Consider the following 20,269-nt stretch of genomic DNA (forward strand, 5'->3'; position numbering starts at 1 on the left):
AAGACCATGTTCTCAAAATTCATGTGCCAACCCTTATTTGAGGTTTAGGGACAGACCCAGAGCAATATTAGAACATTTGTCCCACCGTCCTGTAACTTGAGTAAACTGAGGGTGATTTTGTGAAACACAGTTATATAATCCTATCATCTGTACTCACATACATAAAGAACACACAATAGACTGGACTTCAGCATTGTTCTTTTTTTCCAACTTTACTGGAAATGCACGTGAATACCATAAGAAAAGATGAAATTTTCAAAATGATAGTAAGTGTCCACTTGTGAGGACATAAAGTGTCCCACCAATTAAATGGGAAAGAGCTCATTTCCTGCATCCTTTCTTTTTTTTTATTTATCTCTTATTCCTGCACACTATCACCAGGGATACTACCATTTTTTATCTGTAGTGAAGCCACTACCAAAAAAAAGTTCAGACAGGCGTGAGAGATGTAAAGAAAACTTCGCTAAAATGGACTCTCATTCTAAATAAACCTGGACAGTCAATTAGTACCACAGTTTGTTCTGACTTTTAAGGATGAAATCAAGTAGCAGTATAGGAAACATTTACTCTTGTATTTCCAGTTCTTGCTGTGCAGGCAGAAAAAGAAAGAAAATCAGGTTAGAAGCATGCGGAAAGATAAAAACGTAATCACATACTATAAAAACCGAAGGCTAAGAACAATGAGGAGTCATTTTATTTTAAAGTCCAAGTAGGAAAGTATTAATAAGTTTATTTTAGAGGAAAGCTAGTCATGGGAGAGTAGCAATTTATACATGTGTGTGTTATTTAAATACAGTAAAATTAAAACTAAAATAAAAGCCAAACATATTCTTAAGGCAATTTTTAACGTTTAAAAAGACTGTATTTGTACATAATCTTTTTTTCTCTCCTCCAGCTTCTGTTTACCTAAATAAATCTAGGTTTACAATGTAATCCAGATAAATTAATTTGGCTGGGAGAAAAAGAAGCAGTGAAATTCCAGCGATTGGCTACAAAGCAGGGGACCGAAGTTAACAATGTGAACTAAATGAGCTACCATGCAAATGGTAGTAAAGACTATGACTTCTTCTAACATTACCCTTTCTGCACTAAAAGCTTTGATCCTGTTTCGAAAAAAAAAAAAAACGACCAGCTTTTCCCATTTAACACATTATGCTAATATAATAAAACAAACAACTACAAAATTCTACTCTACAAACCACGTTCCCTAATCTTTAAAAAGTTCATGAATCAGGAACCTTAGGAACTACGCATGAAATCCTGATCCTAGAAATCTTTAAAAGTAAATTTCACTCATGACCGTGAAGAGTAGAATTTATACCTCAAATAAATCATAGCCCTCAGATTCCTGCCTGTTGTAAGGACGAATGATGCCGTCTTCGTGGATCAGGCGGGGAGAACGGAGCCTGGACACTTCCTCGGTTGATTCTGCCACCCTGTGTAAGGCAGCAGAATAAGCACACGTAAGAAAACACATGAGAAGCTTTCAAAATAATACAAATATATACATTGATTAAACCCTGAACTACATAACATAGTATATCAGTATTTGGTAGAGTAATTTCAAGTAACTTGCCAAAAATAACATGACAAGTGTTCAAACCAAGTCTGTATGACTCCAAATTTTCCCACCTTTTCATAAAGAATAGAAAATGTCAAAGTAATAAAGGCAGGGAGTAGGTGATCCACGCTTTGGATCCGGGGTGTCTAGCACAGTGCCCAGCACATAGCAAAAACCAATAAACATCTGTTGAATCAAAGAGAAACCAAGCTATAAAAAAAAAAAAAGAAGGTCGCTTATCACTCCTTTCTGGAGGCGCTTTACCTTGAGAACTTGTCAAAAGTTTCAATTAGACTTTAAGGTCGTTAAAAGAAGGCAAAGTATTTAACCTAGTTATGTATTTGAAGCAACAGTTAGCACACAGACACATATCTTGTGTACTTAATTACCTCTGAATTCCTTGGAAGGTGCTGCTGGCCATATCAATGATTCCACCAGTTGGACGAGCCACCGCACCCACAAGCCCTTTTCCAATTCCTTTGAAGAATCCAGCAGCTCCTTCCTTTTTGGCACCTTCATGAAACCAAAGACAGTGGAAATATAAAGATTTTAAAATAAGCAAATTTGAACTCAACAAAAGCCTCAGCCAATCTCTGAACTGATTTACCCAGGAAGCTTCTAGAATTTGGCTTTCTAAAGAAGTTAAATTTAATCCCAACGTGATAACACAGTGGTTCTCAAAGTGTGTTAAAAATGCAAGTTATTCTTTCAGGCATCCTGGAGCCTGTGGAGGCCTGCTGGATATAGGATTTTTAAAACAACAAAATGTCTAGGAGGCTGTGGTCCAAGGCCATATTTGCTGGCTAAAAGTGGGGTCTCTGGAACCAGAGGGAGCACACAGCTTTTCCTAAAACTGAAGGTATTTATGCCTGAGATGAAACTGAATTCCATCTACGGAAGAGATGTGCTTCTGTGCACAAAGCAAAGAACAACTTAATAACTCCTGGTGGAAAACCAAATAAAACCAGAGTCATCTGGGGAAAGGTAACTCATGCTCATGGAGACAGTGGCGTGGTTTGTGCCATAGTCTGAAGCAACCTTCCTGCCAAAGCCACTGGACACAGAATCCGTGTGATGCTGTACCTCTGAAGGACTTAAGAGTATTGAAAAATAAATAAATAAAAGTGTGGATTTGTTTAAAAACAAAAAGCAAGTTATTAGGCCCCACTCCCAGCCAGCAATCTGTGTCTTAATAAGCCCCCAAGGTAACCCCAAGGCACACTCAAGCTTTACAGCTACTGATCCAGAAGTTCAGTCAGTATCTGTGACTGGAAGGTCTAAGAACTGACCAGAGAATATTTTCTTTTTTTTTGCCAACCATTAGCAGATTCTTCAAGTAGTATGCTTTTTTTTAAATATAAGAACTTTATTGAAATATAATTCACATACCATATAATCCACCCACTAAAGTATACAAATCAAATGTTTTTCAGTACATTCAGAGTTGTGCAACCACTACCACAATTAATTTTAAAAATCTGAATCATCTCAAATAGAAGCCCCATGCCTAATAGTGCTCATTCCCCCCTTCCCCCTCTCAACCCTCCTCTCAACCCTATGCAATTTACCTCTTTCTTCCCACCTTGCAGACCTAGGCAACCACTAATCTACTTTCTATCTGTATGAATTTGCCTATTCTGGTCATTTCCTACAAATGGGATTGTATAATATGTGGTCTTCTGTGACTGGCTTTTTTCACTTAGAATCGTGTTTTCAAGGATCGTCCATCTTGCACTCATAGCAATACTCGACTTCTTCTTATACCTGGATACTATCCCGTCGAGTGGCCATACCACATTTTGTTTATCCATGCACTAGGTGATGGACATTTGGGTTGCTATTGCATTCTGGCTATTATGAATAATGTTTCTATAAACACTTATGTACACATTTTTCAGCCAATATATGTTGTCAATTCCCCAGGAGATATATATACGTAGGCATGGAACTCCTGGGCCATATAGGCTCTATGTTTATGTCCAGCTGTCCCAGTGCCATTGTTGAAAAGGCTATTCTTTCTTTATGGAATTATTTTAGCACCCTTGTCAAAGATCAATTGACTATAAATGTAAAAAATGTGTTTCTGAAATCTCAGTTCCATTCCATTGATATACATGTCTGTCTGTACTGCAGTCCCACCTGTCTTAGCTACTTGATAATAAGTTTTTAAGTTGGAAGTGTAAGCCCTTCAACTTTGCTCTTTTTTCCTAAGATTGTTTTGGCTATTTGGGGTACCCTGAATTCCCATAAAAATTTTAGAATCAGCTTGCCAATTTCAGCAAAAAAAGCTAACTGGTATTTTGATAGGGATTGCACTAAATAATGTGTTTTTAATAAGATTTTTTAAATGAGACAATTGCTACTGAGGGTCCCAAGGAATCTGGTGTAACTACGGCCCTGCTGAAAATAGCATTCAGAGTCTGAAATAGAGTCTGCTACTTAACCTCTCCACCTTCGGAGTCTTAAATAACAATTTAAGACTATGAACATAAAATTAGTCAGAACTTCTCTCAAATACCTAGTAGCAATTACACCTGTTATGTATACCAGGTATCAACTCTTCAGACTTTACACAGGAAGGAAATGTTCTCAACCTACCTTCCACAGGTTTTGTTATTATTCCAGTCACTTCACCAACAACTCCCTGGGAGAGAAATCAATCATAAAGTCAAGCCCCAGTGGAAGCTGTTTAATTTTAAACCAACCACTAGAGGTCTCTACAGACATGCCAGAAGTATCTTTTTTTTAAAACAACTTTTTTCTTTTATAAGGGCTTGCTTAACTTGATAGAGAACAACATGCACACGTAAGTGAGCACTATGATTTTAAAAACATTTTATCGTAGCAAATTTTAAAGAAAGCACCCTGTAGAAGCAAACTTTTATAATGGAAAGAACAGTAAAGCAGGTGAAAAATTTTCTACATCTGATTCTGACACCAAGCAGCAGAAGATCCAATCTCTTTAAGCCTCAGTTCCCATATCAGTGAAATGAGTTAGAAAATTACAGATCTAATTATAAATTCTAATGAGATTACTTTGCAATTTAGTGAAAGCAGAAAACTGAACACGAAGGGGTCTCTGAAGGATAGCAAATAACCTGATAGATAAAGCACTTCAGAGGAGACAACAGACAACATGCCAAGTCACTCACACCAACACAGCAGGGACAGTCTCCTGAAGTAATGACCAAAATTTTAAAAATAACATGTTTGCACCTTCTTTAAATAACAGTCAAGTAACGGTTATAACTAAAACCACCTGCATATATAAAAACACAGAAAAAGAACTGCAGGATATATACTACACTGAAAAGATTAAATACCGCTCAGAAGAGGTGAGGGTTAACCAGAGAGTACTTTACAGCCTTACCTATGTTTCCATCACTTATTAAAAAAAAACTTGTAAGTTCTTATGATTATTTATAAGGAGAATAATCATACATTACTGTATAATTAAATAGTATTCATATAATACCTATATAATTTTTAAAGTCCTGAACAGGAATGAAGGGCAGTTTCTGGCTTATAACATGATTGTACACCTCCCTTCTATAGAAGGGACCTGAAGACCCCCTTCCCCTTCTAGTTACCACCATTTACCACACTTCTCTGCTTTACTTCCTCCCCTTCCACAGTGATGCTAACCTGCCATCGTTACAGAGTTCTCATTCCAGCCCGAGGGTCAAACTAAGTCTGGGATTTGGGGGATAGATCTGATGGTGACAAAGGGGGAGGAGAACAAAAAAGGAAACAAAGTCCACAATGTACCACCATGGCTACTCTGACAGGCCTTGACTCACAGGCAGTATTTCAAGTTTCAAACAGCCAGTACATATTTCAAAGTGTATATGGAAGTTGGCGTTTCTTGAAGATTCAGCGGGACACTTACACGCAGGAAGCCCTTTCCCCCTCTGGCCAGGCTGTACCCAAAATCTTTAGGTTGTCGACCCATCTCTTCTCTTCTTTTTTGCTGATATTCTTTATCCATTGTAATTGCTGCCAAACCTTTTCCAACAGAACCGGTGATTCGAGATACAACTCCTGCTGCACCACCTATCAAAAGGCCCAGAGAAGTCAGTCACATTGCTTCTTTAAAGAGCATTACCACAATACACACATGCAGTTGCTTGAACTAACAGGTCCTTACAATTCTGTCTCATATACAAAAACGCACAAATTTATTTTTCCCATTTTCTGCTTTGCAAGAAGAGGAATAAAACTATTTAAAGCACAATGATTCAACACTACAAAGACATTAAAAAAAAAACCCAGCAGGTCAGTGTCAAATTATTTTACACTTAAGAACAAGGGAACACATCTTTTAAAGGGATTGTTAGAAAAATGATCCCTTGTTTGTTGAACATAATCATTGGTTTTTCATAAACAATGCATTTTATAGTAACTGTAATGAAAAAAATATATACACAGACAAATACATGTACGTACCTACTGTATGTCCAAAGAGACTTCTTACTCCAATTACTAATCCCTCAGCAAATTCTTCAGGGCCTTGAACAGCACCCTGGCCAAAATAAATAAGTAAATAAAATTAAAGTTTGCTACTTAAAATTTAAAGAAATTTGAAGACTTTCAATCTAGTATTTCAGAGTTTCCATGAAGATACAGAATCTGTAAGAATCCATAAACTTTGTGGTGGCACAGTTTTCACTCTCTAGATCCCAAAACTGATGGGGCACCTACTGTGTATGAAGATACTTACAACCCAGTTGTAAGCAAACCCTCAAGATGACAGAGTCGGAGAGGAGGAAACCATGGCTGCAAGCACAGTCTGAAGGTGGCCTCCTGTGCCGAGTTCCATGAGACTGCTGAAGCAAGCCACACTGACAACAGGCCCGAGAGCCCGCACAGGTTTGGCTCTCCTGTCCTCCCACTTACTCTCTTCGCTTTGTCCTTTTAAAACCCTCACGACGCTGGGCCCCTGGATCCTTTAAGCGGCGGTGAACAGGCTAGAGGAAAGCTTGACTATGAAACAAAGTCAGCTTTTAATGCCCCATTAAAGTGCCTGTCCACAGTGATGAAACAGCCTGGAAATGGCCTCAGCCTCCCTAGCACTCTTCCTTATCACTGCATGGAATCCTACAAAACACGGGCCTGCGTTAGCACCCAAACACTAGGCGTGCTCAGTTAACTCTAAAACAATCTTCTAATGTCATCTCAAGTAATTTTAAATAAAAATAAAAATTAATATATTCAGTATTTGAACATTACTGAGTTCCCAGATACGACTAAAACACAAATATTTTGTCATGAAAAAACAGAACGTCCATGTTTCTATACTATACTTAAAATAAATAAAAGATCAATACCTGGAAGGGTTCATAGAATAAAGCTTCAAATCCTTCAGACAGACCTCTAATCAATCCAAATGGGTTTCCAAGCACATCTAAGCCCAATACAAGGACATACATCTGTTTCAAGAACTACAAGGGAAAAAAAAACGAAGTCCTTTGCAACTGTTGCAAGAAACAACATCATGATGCAATAAGAAAAAAATGTAATGCTGACTAAATTAGGTTGTTAAAGGAAACCTATGCAGAATAACCACCATTATGATCATCAAGTGATCTTCTGCTATACGCCAGGCATTATGCTAGTACTTTACATGGGCCTTTCAAACTGGACAGAACTAGATTTGAGACAAAGTCTGCCATGTAGCAGTCATGTAACCTCAGACAAGTCACTGAGTCCACAGGCCTCGATCTTCTTATCTGTAAAATGGGAGGTCTATTATATTTTCCTTGCATGGCTGAGTATGCATATTAAATGAATACATATTTCAAAGATCATTACTTATTATTGTTACTTATTATCACTATTGCCATGAAGCTAGGTGTCTAATAATTAATAACCAAAACAAAAACCAAATGAAAATACATCCTTATCTGAACATGTAAAACACGGGTTGTCTATATACACACCATAAGAGAAAGGACCTTCCAGCAGAGGAAGGAAAGGGGACTGTCACCCTGGAGTTCCACAGTATAGCAATGGTACCCTGGTGCCCCAAAACAACCACTCCTCTGTGCATAGAACTCGAACCATGAAGTAACAGGAACAGGGGAGAACCTGGCTTCCTCTCAATTCTACTAGACTATGCTTACAAACCGTAGTCACCGAAGGAATAAAATGTAATGACTCCTAAATCACTGTTTTTTTCCCAAAGAGGTGGAAGTATACTTGCAAAGGGAAGAAACACTAAAGGAAACTTTTAAAAAGGTTTATAAAGGGGGGAAAGAACTAAAGAAATAGGGATTAATCATTCAAGAAAAACTACTAAGTAATAAGATTGAGAACTGCAGTAAATTAGGTAAATAGCACACACTTTGCAATCACATTCAAATGTTTTGCTTTGATATTTCATGAAGGATATTCCTCATGAGTTAACTATGATAGGAAATTACCTGTTCGCTGTAATGTCTAACAACGCTCCATATCAGCTGATCTCTGTTGTAAAACTGACAGCGAATTTCATAATAAGCAAGTCTGGAGGAGAAAGAGTCAAAGGAACTAAGATCAGTTTTTGAAAAAAAAAGAGAGACAAAATTTCAATGATAATCATTGCTAATTCACAATTAGGTTTGTACATCTGTCACATATAATTTACACTTGAGATCTTAAATATTAGGATAACAAAACTATTGTAAAAATAGTGCATTCTCATGCAAGTCTTTCATAAATACATAAAGAGTAAAAAGGTTTACAAAAGTTGACCATAATCCCACCACAAAGTAGATTTTTAAGTTTTTTTCTTCTTCTTATTCTCCACTTTGAATTCTTTCTTTTCTGTGCAATTGAAAACTATTAAAACACTTTGTATGCATTTTTATACTCAACATCGTGGATAAGTATTCCTCTACGTCTTCAAAATTCTATGTTGCCATTTTTAACAGATGCATAGCATTCCATCATGTGGAAGTGTCATGACAAACAATTCTTCCACGGTCAGTCATTTCTAAATTTTGACATAATAATCGAATGTTGCCATGTGTATCCTGAATATAATTTTGGTTGTATTTCAAGATTGATTTTTGGTCTTAGTTCCCCCCAAAATTAATGGATGAAAGACAAGAAAAACATTTAAGGCTCTTGACATAGATCCCCTTTTTACTAACACAAATAGAAAAAAAAAAGCCTGTTTCTTAGCTCCACTTCCTCTAGTACTAGAGTTCTCATATTTTGAAATCTGTGATAATTTGTTTCAATTTACATATATCCTTTGATAAATAATAAAGCTAAACATATCTCATATCTATTTTTGTGAGTAATCTCATACTGTCCCCTGGCAATTATGACACTGGAATTTTTAGGTTAAAAATTAAGACTATCAATCTTTTGTTATACTTGTCATTATATAGTTCTGGTTCTTTGTTTTTAAATTGTTTCCACTGATTTTGTTGTGTCTAATCTTTATGTAGTCAAATCAATTTTGTGTTTTCCATTGGATTTTTCCCATTGCTTTCAAACTTAGAAAGACTTCCTTTATTCAGAGATTTGATAGCAATTAACTTCTCTTTTCCTTGGTCTTTGTCTTTCTATTTGAATTTTATGTTTAAGGCTTCAATTCCTCTGAAGTTTGATGTGTCACAGGTGAGGTGAAAATAATATAAATGAATTTTTTTTCTCCAAGGTAACTACTTATCTCTACACCAGTGCTGAATATTCAATTCAATAAACAGTCACTGAATTTATATGTGTCTGACACATAAATATTCTTATATTAGATGGAGCAAGGAGTTTGCCATATGATTATTTGAAATCTCACCCTATTGCTATATATTTCTAAATATAATTCTGTTTAAAACATGGTCAACTTATAATATACAACTGAAAAATTCAATAATACTCTACATTCATGTAATTACCTAGGTATGGACAACTGAAGAAAATATTAGAGTCTTCACCTTATCTTTATGAGTAAAATAAGTGTACCTAAAGAGCAAATTAGAAAGGGACCCATCTTTTCAAGTATCAGTGGTAAGAATTACCATTTTTCTAAGCTAACATTCTGGCCCAAATGGAGAGAGCGAGTACCCAGAAACACTGCCCTGGCATGGAACCCTCCCACGCCCTGCGGCGTGGCTCTTACTTGAATATGAGGTCGTCCACGTCAGTCAGAGTAGCACCGATACTTTTCAACAGCAGATTGACAGAATAAATTGGAATGATTTCCTGTTTTTCTTTGTCTGACTCTCCACCACCAGAGCCCAAAGACAGACTCAAGTGCAACTGAAAGAAAAATGATGCTCAGTAAATGAAAGCTAAAAACAAAACAAAAAATTCACATACACAGAAACCAGATAGTCCAGATACAAACGCTATATTTTTGAATTTGAGTCCTAAAGAAAGCTATCATTTTTTACACTATACGTTACACAGAATAGCTCACTTAGACCTGATTCTCCTATTTACTTTTTGATGAAATACAAATTAGTCAGTTCCAAAGCTCAAACTATAATTTTATTCAACGTGTATAAAGTATTTATATGGAGGAGCCCAAAACACTTTGTAAAAATAGAATAATCACTTCAAGAAAAAAACATATCAACTGGCTCCCCATAGTCTACTGCTCCAAATAATGGATAATCATTTATCTTCACCCAATAAGAGAAATAACTTATGGTAACAACTAACAATAACAATTATAATTATACATTAATAACAAGTAACAATAACATGACAATTATGGCAATAGTTAGCCAGTTCTTAAAAGAGTTGGAAAGTTTTCGACTTCCACAGACCCTTCACTCAGCCCTTAAACAGGAGGTTTTGCACATTCCCACTTCACTGCTTCCACTTTGTGCTGCATCATCATTAATGCAACAGCGCCAGAGCACACAGGGGGCAGGTAACCCAAACGTGTAAGTAAAGCAGGTGACTGTCCTCCCCATGCTGCCATTCTCTAGGCGTTTTCCCTAACCTACAGACAGCTCAACAGAGGGGACATGGGAAAGGCCAGGAAAGCCTGGTTGCTGGGTTTTTCTTTGATGTAAAACTTTCATTCATCCGTAGAGTCAGAGTGCTGGGATCCAGGAAAGGAAGCCTTAGTGAAGAGATCTAGCCTTTTCCTGGGGTGAAGTCATCATGGAATAAGAAAATGATTGTGGTTCATGATCTTAAGTATTTAAATTCAAGGCACAATTCCTAGTGTGCCTAAAATTACGTATAGGTAAATAATTCGTCTTTAACACCTCTTTGATTATGAACTCCATGAAGTCATTCTATACCTACCACAGCAACGTTGATAGCAGGCATTCAGTAAATATTTGTTGAAGATATTCTTCAATCTCAAATAACTGATTTTCACTTAATAATGAAAAAGAAACTGTGTACACCACATAAAACAGTATCACTTTTAAACTTAACACTATGGGTGTGTCTGATACTAAACTAACATATCAATATAAAGTAATAATTGCATTTTATAAATCCATTCATTTAGCTGAACGGATTGGTGAATGCAATTGAAAATAATGTGCTGTAAAGTTTTTGAGAATGTAAAGGATCATCAATATTTTAAAGTTACTTAATTGTAAATCTGGCCCATTACACAAGTTTAGAGCTTTATGGTTGACAGCATTTGTGAATTCATTAAGCAGTCACCTTTCCCTATAAAAGCTAAAAAGAACAACAAAAGGAGATAAGGAAATGGGTTCATAAAGTACAAAATCAGGCAAGTGAAAGGTATCCAATTTTCCACTCCTTTAATTACAAGCAAATTTTGGAAGGGTGAAAAACACCACATCCACAGTGTAACACCTACTTCAGCGTTTTCACATTGTGGTTAGGGCACCCATTACAGCCTTCTATTCAGACAGTCAGAGTAGTTACAAAGTGCAACCAAAACATTACACGTTGGGGAGCTCTTCTTCGCTTCATTAAGAAATGCTTTTGTCAGCTTCTTCCTTGAATAAAGGGGTTATTAATTCAAGACTAGAGATCACGCTCGGGTGACTTCTCTGTGGGAATCATGGTTGTACATATGTTACAGAGAATGGTCTTAATTCAATTAATCAAACAAAATCCCCACCAAATATTTGATGCAACAAATTAAAACCCACGTTTGTACGCAGACTATTTAAAAGTTCTACAATAAGTCTGTCAAATTTTCAAAATAATAATTATAACAAACCTTAATAGGAGAACTATGGAAAAGTTTGAAGAAACTAAGAACAGAATTATCAGTCACCGAGGGCTCCACTAATTCTGTGTTTAGAGCAGCAGAATCTTCCTGAATTAACTCTGTCTGAAAAAAAATTAATCAAGATTTTCTATTTTAAGTTTTTTCCTACCATAATTAGTGCAAAGAATGATTTAAGTTTTTAAATAATTTTCCCAAGAAATAAAAATTATTACCCGTCTTCTTTTGGCTTCAGGGTCAGTTGTTGGAGGAAACAGTGCAGCAATAACTCCTAAAAACCCCTGATCAACTTTTAAGGCCATTTCCTGAATGAGGACCATAAAATACCTAAGGGAAAAAAAATTTTTTAAGTGGAAAAGGATTTTTTAAAGATGGAAAAGGCTTTCTATCAAACCTTGTAATCTTCCACGCTAAAACTTCATTTTGGCCAAAAGCCACAGCAAGATCTTGTTCCTTGATCTCTAAAAAGGTGTTACGTTAACAAGATCAAAATCTACTTACACTGAGTTTTTTTTTTTTTTTTCATTAAAGTGAAGGTTTCACTAGAGGGAATACTGCTGTATTAACACATAGCATTTAAAGTGGCAAATTCCACATTTATCATATTACAGAAGAGACAAAAACAACTAGATGATGTAGCATGTTTTATCTAATTTTTGAAGTCCGCAGCAATTGATTTAAAGAACACACTTCACAAACACACTGATCATTCACATTTCAATGACTGTTTTACGTTCTAACGGGAGCTACAAAAGAGAGAAAGTGGTGAAATGAATTTTACACTGAAAAATCTGCAGAAGATATTATTAAAATAAGTTTCAACATAGAAAATCACTTGACCAAAAGTGGACTGAAATGTTCAGGTGGAAAATAATTTTTATACAAAAGCCACTTACAAAAGAGTAAAATTTATGTTCAAAGTAGACTCTTATTTTAAATTCCTTTTGATAAACAGGCGACTCTTTACTTACTTGAACTGTAAGACTTTGCTGTACTCATTAAATCTTGTGATGACACTGACATCAATGAAAGGTTTGGGCTCTAAAAGGAAGGAAAAAAATACACAAAAAAGGCAATCAAGCTTTCCAGTAGGTCAAAATAATGTCTGCTTAACTCTTATATGTAGAGTATATCTCAACACAATTTTTTCCTTTTTTTTTTACCTGAATCCAAAGCAATAGATTTTGGAGGGGCCACAGGGTGAAAGACAACAGGGAACACTGTACCCAGTAACTGACTATCAACCTGAAAAAAAAAGAAAAAAGAAAAAACTAACTCAGCAGGACTTAGAATAATTTAAACTTTGGTTTCAGAGAAAATATCATAGAAGATGCTACTAATTTCATCGTAATTATGTATCTGAATGTATACGTGCTGCTATTAGAAGTTTCACTTTAAATCTAAATTTCTTATATATCTCACCAAGGGCAAGCTTTTATATAAAGGAATATATAAATATCTTCATGGCTGCATTAATACTGTGCAGCATGAACATCATTAATGGAAATTTTTGTACCTATGGATCACATGAGATTTCAACTCTCTGTAATTTAAATAAAATGCAAATGGAGCCTGGATATGAAATTAGAGGTTATGTACTAAGAAAAAAAAAGACTAAAAATGTCCTAAAAAGTACTAATCGGTAGTTAAAAGGAAGAGAGGGAGGAAGGCAGGAAGGGAGCAGGCAAACACGCAGCCAAAACAACCTGCAACAAAGCCCTGCTCGTTCCCACACAGAAAGACAAAGGGAAATCCTATTTAGGGATTCCATGACATTCAAAGGAGTATATAAAATAATAGTCACAGCATAAGAAAACACTCTGGCAGGCTAACTGGTCAAGTTAAAGTCTCAAAAGGCACGGGGTCTTTAGACGTGGATGGTAAGTATGCTGAATCCATAGGCTACGTGGGAGGAGAAGAAACATACAAACAAAAGGATACCAATTATGATGCATGATAAAAACTTGTTAAAAAAAATTCATACCCAAGATTCCCAAAGTGATCAGATCTACCTATCGAACAGGACGACAGTGTTACCTGAAGCCAATACAGCCTGGCCCTTAAACTTCTTTGGTGAGGAGATTGCTTAAATTCCACCTGAATTCCTGATAAAAAATCTCTTTTTATAGGGCACCGAGCAGGGAGGCGCATTTCCATTGGGTCTTTACCAAAATTCACCTGAGGAAAAAGCGTATGTATCCGTGATGAACTGGTTATGGCAATGGAGCCCATTTAACATATCCATTAACTCACAAACTGAAAGGAAGAATGTCTTAATCTCTGGGTCTCACCAGAAGATCTACCTTAAAATGATCTACAGTTGAGATATCTGAAGCAGAATCATCACTTTTCTACCAAAGTTATGAGGAAAACAAGAAAACAACTGAAGAACATTTCAATAACATAAACTATTCTTAAAGAAGGTAAGTCATGCTTTATATTTTTTAAAAAACCTCAGTAATAATGGGTAATTCTAGATAATCCTCAAACTTTGTTTTAACAAGCTAAACAACGAATAGTTAATAGCTTATTTATGTCTGACACTAATTGTATAGTGTTTTCTTTTTTTTTTCATTTGCACACAACCAACATTTGTAAGGATGAGGGTGGCGGTGGGGAGCATATCTGGTGACAATGCAAACTCAACCATCAGACAGCAAAGACGAGAAACCCAAACTGTATGACTGAACCTGCGGTCAAGCTTCTGCGGTTTTCTTGGAGGAAAAATGACTCCCAGTTTCAGCAGTTTAGGAACCTGTGTAGACTGCCCCTTTATTTGTGGACACTTACTCAGGTCCAACAATCATTCACATTTAATGAATTTAATCAAGCAGGTTTTCTTTAGAGTTTTCATCACTGAGATAAACAGTATTGCACAGCCCTCATTTAGCAATATATTTTGGTATCATTCAAAATATAAGAGGAGGAAAAGTTTCAATAAGCAATCTTAATTTCTCCACAATCTTCCTAAGAACAAATTCCATGAAACTATCTGCTTTGTAAATAGAGGGACTTCTAAAAACACAGATGAGAAACATATTTAATTAATGTTTCATAATATATAATTTAACAACAATATACCTTAATTAAAAATGTACTAATCAACGTTATTAGTCATGCCAATTCTACTAATAAATTAGTTTCTACATATACATTTTTACTTGGATAGTAAAATTCTACTTACTACCACTAGCAACAACAAAATACACATATAAGAAACAAAACAAAAGAATTTTGGTATACCTCAAAATTATCATCTAGTTTAATCCAGCCATGGTCTCTTGATTCTTGGTATTTCTGATAGGACTTTTCCAATAAAATTATCTGCTTTTGACTAAAAGGCTTCCATTTCCATTTTGATTTCATCTCCCAAACAACACCAGAACTAAAAATAATTCACAAAGGAAATTAATTAAATTAAACACATATTTTGGTTGTGGAATTGTCATTAAACTCCAAATTATCGCCACTGTCAACCTCCTATGAAAATCACATGTATATGAGATTTTTTTAAACACCAAAATATATCTGTGTTATAAAAGTGCATATGGAAAAGAGGCAGGAGAGCGTGGTTTTCTATCACAGGATGACATCAATAAACTAAGGGACTAATAGCAAAATTTTTTCGTAAGGGGCCATATGTAGCAAATATTTTAGGCTTTGTGGGTTGAGACAAAATGAAAGCTATTATGTAGCCACTCAAATAACAAGAGAGAAAAAACACTTGCACCAATTTCCTATCAAAATGTAAAAATAACAACTGGGTACAATTTTTAGAAACATGAAGTCTATTAATGAGAAAAATTCCTTTCCTTCTGTCCTTCCTTCCTTCCTTCTTCTCCTCTCTCTTTCTTTCTTTCCTTCAGTGGTATAACTGACATATAACATTATTTACTTTCAGATGTATAACATAATGGTTTGATATCTGCATACATTGTAAAATGATCACAATAATAGTTAACATTCGTCGCCATACATAGTCACACAAAAAATGTTTTTCACAGTTCTGTGGGGTGACAACTTTTCACCAAATTAGGGCTCAAAGTCAGTGTTCCTCATTATTAAAATTGATTGCAATGTTCATTTGTTAATGCTGATCTGTAATAAACACCTTTAAAAACATCCTTTTACACAGCTACTGTCAAACACTGCTATCAATCAAAGAATAGTATTTAATTAAGTATACGTATCACCTGTAATGTATTTGTAAAATTCTATTCTATATGAGAAAATTCTAAATCTAATTCTAAATTCTGTTTCCTACTCTATTAGATTCTTCTCTTGATAGTTGCCTTTTATCATCTGAAAGTATTACAGATCAATCACTTCCAACTGAAAGTTAAACTGAAGCTCTTCCATTAACAGTTAAATGAATCTTAAAATGTGGAGCTTTTCTTTGTATTTGCACTGTTGGTTGTCATCAAAATGACTTTGCTATGTTGCCTTCTGCTTTTAGGTTGAATTCAATATCAATGCTGCAGCAAAAGCTAATTTCCAAAGCCATTCAGTCTTCAATAATAGTGGCTGAGGGTGATTCCTGTCATTTAGAAAAAATTTAACCTTGGCCTGGAACTCAAAAGAGTACAATGTATATCACTGTTACACAGTCAAATTGCTCTGTGTTAAGTCAAGACATTCAGCTTCCATTCCTGACAAAAATTCATTGAACTAATGATGGTTAAATCCATAAGAGTGAATGAAGTTCCTTACTGAACACCACTGGTTTGATAACACATAACTGATGCAAATTTTCTACACAGTACCTGCTGACAAACAACATAATGAAACTATAGGCTTTCAACACTACATTCTGTGAATTTGTCCAACTATGCCTTTTTCTGCTTCAGGCGTATTTTCCCCATCATTAGTTGTAACATATCTTAGAAGATTCTGTTTCATGTACTGAATAATTACTTCTTCAACGTGTTTGAAAATAGTCTCACCTGTAGTTGTTCTGTGTCGACTATTCACAGAGGCTAATTCTTCATTCACTTTCAAACACAGCACTGGTTTCTCAAATACACAACTGAGTGGAGATGGTAACATCTGTTCACTCATCAAGAGCCAAGGAAAACCGCCCAGAACTATTTGCCTTCTTTTTTCATTAACTATTGATGTTGCTCTGAATGTTCTCAATTCTTCAAGCAACTGTTCTCACCAAAAGGCTAATGGTCCTAAGTTTATTTTCTCTGGACACATTTCTTTAGCTGCTACAATTAGACATGATTCAATGAACTCACCCTAGGTAAAAAGGCTTTCTTTGCGTGGCTAACAAATGAGTCACTCAGAAACTAACTTAGGTTGCAGCTCCATTTTTGGCTTTTTATCTTGTGAAGAAATTCTGCTGCAATTAGACATTTTGTCTTAAATTTTCTAATTTTTCTGGCCATTGCTTTCCTGTGAGCTGGATATATTCTGGTAAGTGCTTAGGTTGGAAATGTCAATCTACTGTATTCTTTTACTACAGCACAGTGTCATGACATCATTCAAAGTCCACTTTTCTTATTTTGACATGATGAGTGTGCATCAGTAATAAAAAATAAATAAAAGTTGCAGTATAGCTACAGGTGTGGCAACCAAACACTAGAGTTACGACTATGTCACTGTCGCTTGCTGTGCACTGAGCAGCACTTCAAAAGCAGCCACAAACATGCAAAAGAATAAGCAAGGCTGTTTTCTAACAAAATTTTGCTTATGGTCAATAAACTTTGAATTTCATATACTTTTTCATGTGTTACAAAATACTATTTTTCTTTTAAATTTTTCAAACACTTAAAAATGTAAAAAAAAAAAAAAAGATACCCTTAAATCAAGGGCTATAGAAAACAGGCAGCAGACCAGATTTGGCTCTGAGGCCAGACTTTGCTGATCCCTGACTAGGGAATGTTTGCATAATGATAAAATCTAACTCCGTAATGTTTTAATTTACATAGCTTGTTGATATTAGTCAACGATAGTGTTAACAATGTCCTCACTACATAACGTGTTTAAGGGACAACAGTCTATGAAGGTAATGAATAAAATACCTACTATAAGTTATAAAAATTCAATAGCAATTCATGATAAAAACTTCAGCAAACTAGGAAGAGAGGGGAACTTCTTCAACCTGATAAAGAACACCTACAAAAAGCCTACAGTTATTACAAGACTCAGTGGCGAGAAACTAAATATTTTTCTCACTAAGATCATGAATAAAACAAATACATATGTTCATGTATAACTGAAAAATTGTGCTGAACACTGGAATTTGACATAACATTGTAAAATGACTATAAATCAATAAAAAATGTTTAAAAAAATGAATAAAACAAAAAGGTCCACTCTCACCACTCCTATTCAACACTGTGCAGGAAATTCTAGATAATGTAATAAGACAAGAGAATAAAATAAAAGGTACACAGACTGAGAAGATATAACGAATGGATGTTTTTGCTCTCAGATGACATGTCTGTCTATGTAGGAAATCCCAAAGAATCAACCAAAAAACTGCAACTAATAAGTTTCAAGACACAAGGTTAATATAAAAAAGTCAATTACTTTCTTATATACCAACAACAAACAATTAGAATTTGAAATTAAAAACACAATAACATTTACATTAGTACCAAAGAAATGAAATACTTAGATACCTGAGGAAAACTGTAAGTTTGATAAAAGAGACCAAAAATCTAATAAATAAATTAAAATACCCATGTATGTGGATGTGACACAATATTGTCAAGATATTGGTTCTTCCTAAGTCAATCTATAGATTCAATGCAATCCCAATCAAAATCCCAGCTAATTATTTTGTGGATGTTGACAAAATGATTCTAAAATTTATATGGAAAAGCAAAAGACTCAAGATAGCCAACACAATATGGAAGAAGAAAAAGATGAAGGACTGACACTACCTGGACTGACACTACGTAACTTCAAGATTACTATAAAACTAGAGAATCAAGACAGTGTGGCATTAATGAAAGAAAAGACAAACAGATCAAGAGAACAGAACTGAGAGCCCAGAAATTGACACAAATACAGTCAACTGATTTTTGAAAAGGAGCAAAGGCAACTCAATGGAGAAAGATCAGCCTTTTCACCAAATGGTGACAAGAACACCTGGACATTCATATGCGAAAAAATGAATCTAGACAAAGAACTTACATATTTCACAAAAAAATAACTCAGAATGGATTGCCTAAAGATCCAACACAGAACTACAAAATTACTGGGAGATTACTTAGGAGAAAATCTAAGAGACTTTGGGTTTGGCAATGACTTTTAAGGTATAACACCAGAACACAATCCATGAAAGAAAACACTGATGTGGGACTTCACTGAAATGGAAGGTTTCTGCTGTGAAAGACACTGTTAAAAGAATAAAAAGACAAGGCACGGGCTGGAGAAAACATTTGCAAAACATACATCGGATAAAAGACTGATACCCCAAATACACAAAGAACTCTTAAAACTCAACAATAAGAAAACAGAAAATCTGAAATTGGGCTAAAGATCTGTACCTCACTAAAGAAGATATTCAAATGACAAGTAAGCATATGAAAAGAGGCTCAGCATCATACGTAACTAGGTAACTGCCCTTAAAACGAGGTATAACTACACACCCATTGTAACAGCCAAACTCCAGACACAGACAGCACCAAGTGCTGACAAGGATGTGGAGCAAAAGAAAGTCTCACGCTTTCCTGGTAGGATTACCAGTTTCTCACAAAACTAAACTTACACTTGCTGTATGATCCAGTAATCATGTTTGCTGATATTTACCCAAATGTGGTGAAAACTTAGTCTACACCAAAAACCTGCACATGACTGTTTATAGCAGCTTTATTCATAACTACTCGAACTTGGAAACAACTAAGATGTCCTTTAACAGGTGACTGGATAAATAAATTGTGGTACATCTACACATGCAATATTATTCAGTGATTAAAAAAATCAGTTATCAAGCCACAAAAAGACATCAGTAACCTTAAAAGGACACTACTAAGTGAAAGAAGCCAATTAGAAAAGGCTCTATGTACAATTCCAATGTTAGGTATTTTGGAAAAAGCAAAAGTTTGGAGACGGCAGAAAGATGGGTGGTTTTCAGGCGTTCAAGGGGAGGGAGGGAGGGAGGGATGAATAAGTGGAGCATGGGTGATTTTTAGAGAAGTGAAGCTATACTATAGGATCCTGCAATGGCGGATACATGTTATTATACATTTGTCAGAATCCACAGAATTCATAGCACAAAGAGCAAACACAAACATCATAGCCACAGTACACTGTAGAAAACAATGTATCAACATTAGCTCATCGATAGTAACAAATGTACATTATTTCAAGATGTTAAAAACAGGGGAAACTGGGACGATTTATTTTCCTCAGTACACATCCTTACTAAATGTGTACTGAATTTGCAGTGTGTCAGCAAAAGGCAATCAAGTTCTTTTAGATGAAAATGTCCTTACAAATAAAGGCCAATCTAACAAAATATAATACCGTATACAACACTAAAATAAGTTACATCAAAGAACAAGAGAGTGGAGAAAGTTGGATTTATATGGCTT

The 20,269-nt window shown here is 35.3% G+C and overlaps 1 protein-coding gene and 1 pseudogene across 1 annotated transcript in view; one reads left to right on the forward strand and one right to left on the reverse strand.

The window, feature by feature from the left end:
• LOC140694372 (intermembrane lipid transfer protein VPS13C-like) overlaps positions 1–20,269 on the reverse strand; it is a 62,122-nt gene that overhangs the window by 13,902 nt on the left and 27,951 nt on the right. Inside the window, 14 exon segments of the mRNA XM_072957643.1 lie at positions 1,322–1,436; positions 1,951–2,074; positions 4,160–4,205; positions 5,451–5,614; positions 6,008–6,083; positions 6,889–7,002; positions 7,984–8,065; positions 9,669–9,808; positions 11,712–11,825; positions 11,936–12,047; positions 12,692–12,761; positions 12,884–12,965; positions 13,758–13,898; positions 14,964–15,105. Coding sequence (XP_072813744.1) covers positions 1,322–1,436; positions 1,951–2,074; positions 4,160–4,205; positions 5,451–5,614; positions 6,008–6,083; positions 6,889–7,002; positions 7,984–8,065; positions 9,669–9,808; positions 11,712–11,825; positions 11,936–12,047; positions 12,692–12,761; positions 12,884–12,965; positions 13,758–13,898; positions 14,964–15,105 — 1,522 coding nt within the window.
• On the forward strand, positions 2,327–2,650 carry LOC140694330 (large ribosomal subunit protein eL33 pseudogene; annotated as a pseudogene).

The sequence above is a fragment of the Vicugna pacos genome, unplaced genomic scaffold, assembly GCF_048564905.1.
Source record: "Vicugna pacos unplaced genomic scaffold, VicPac4 scaffold_21, whole genome shotgun sequence".
NCBI lineage: Eukaryota > Metazoa > Chordata > Mammalia > Artiodactyla > Camelidae > Vicugna > Vicugna pacos.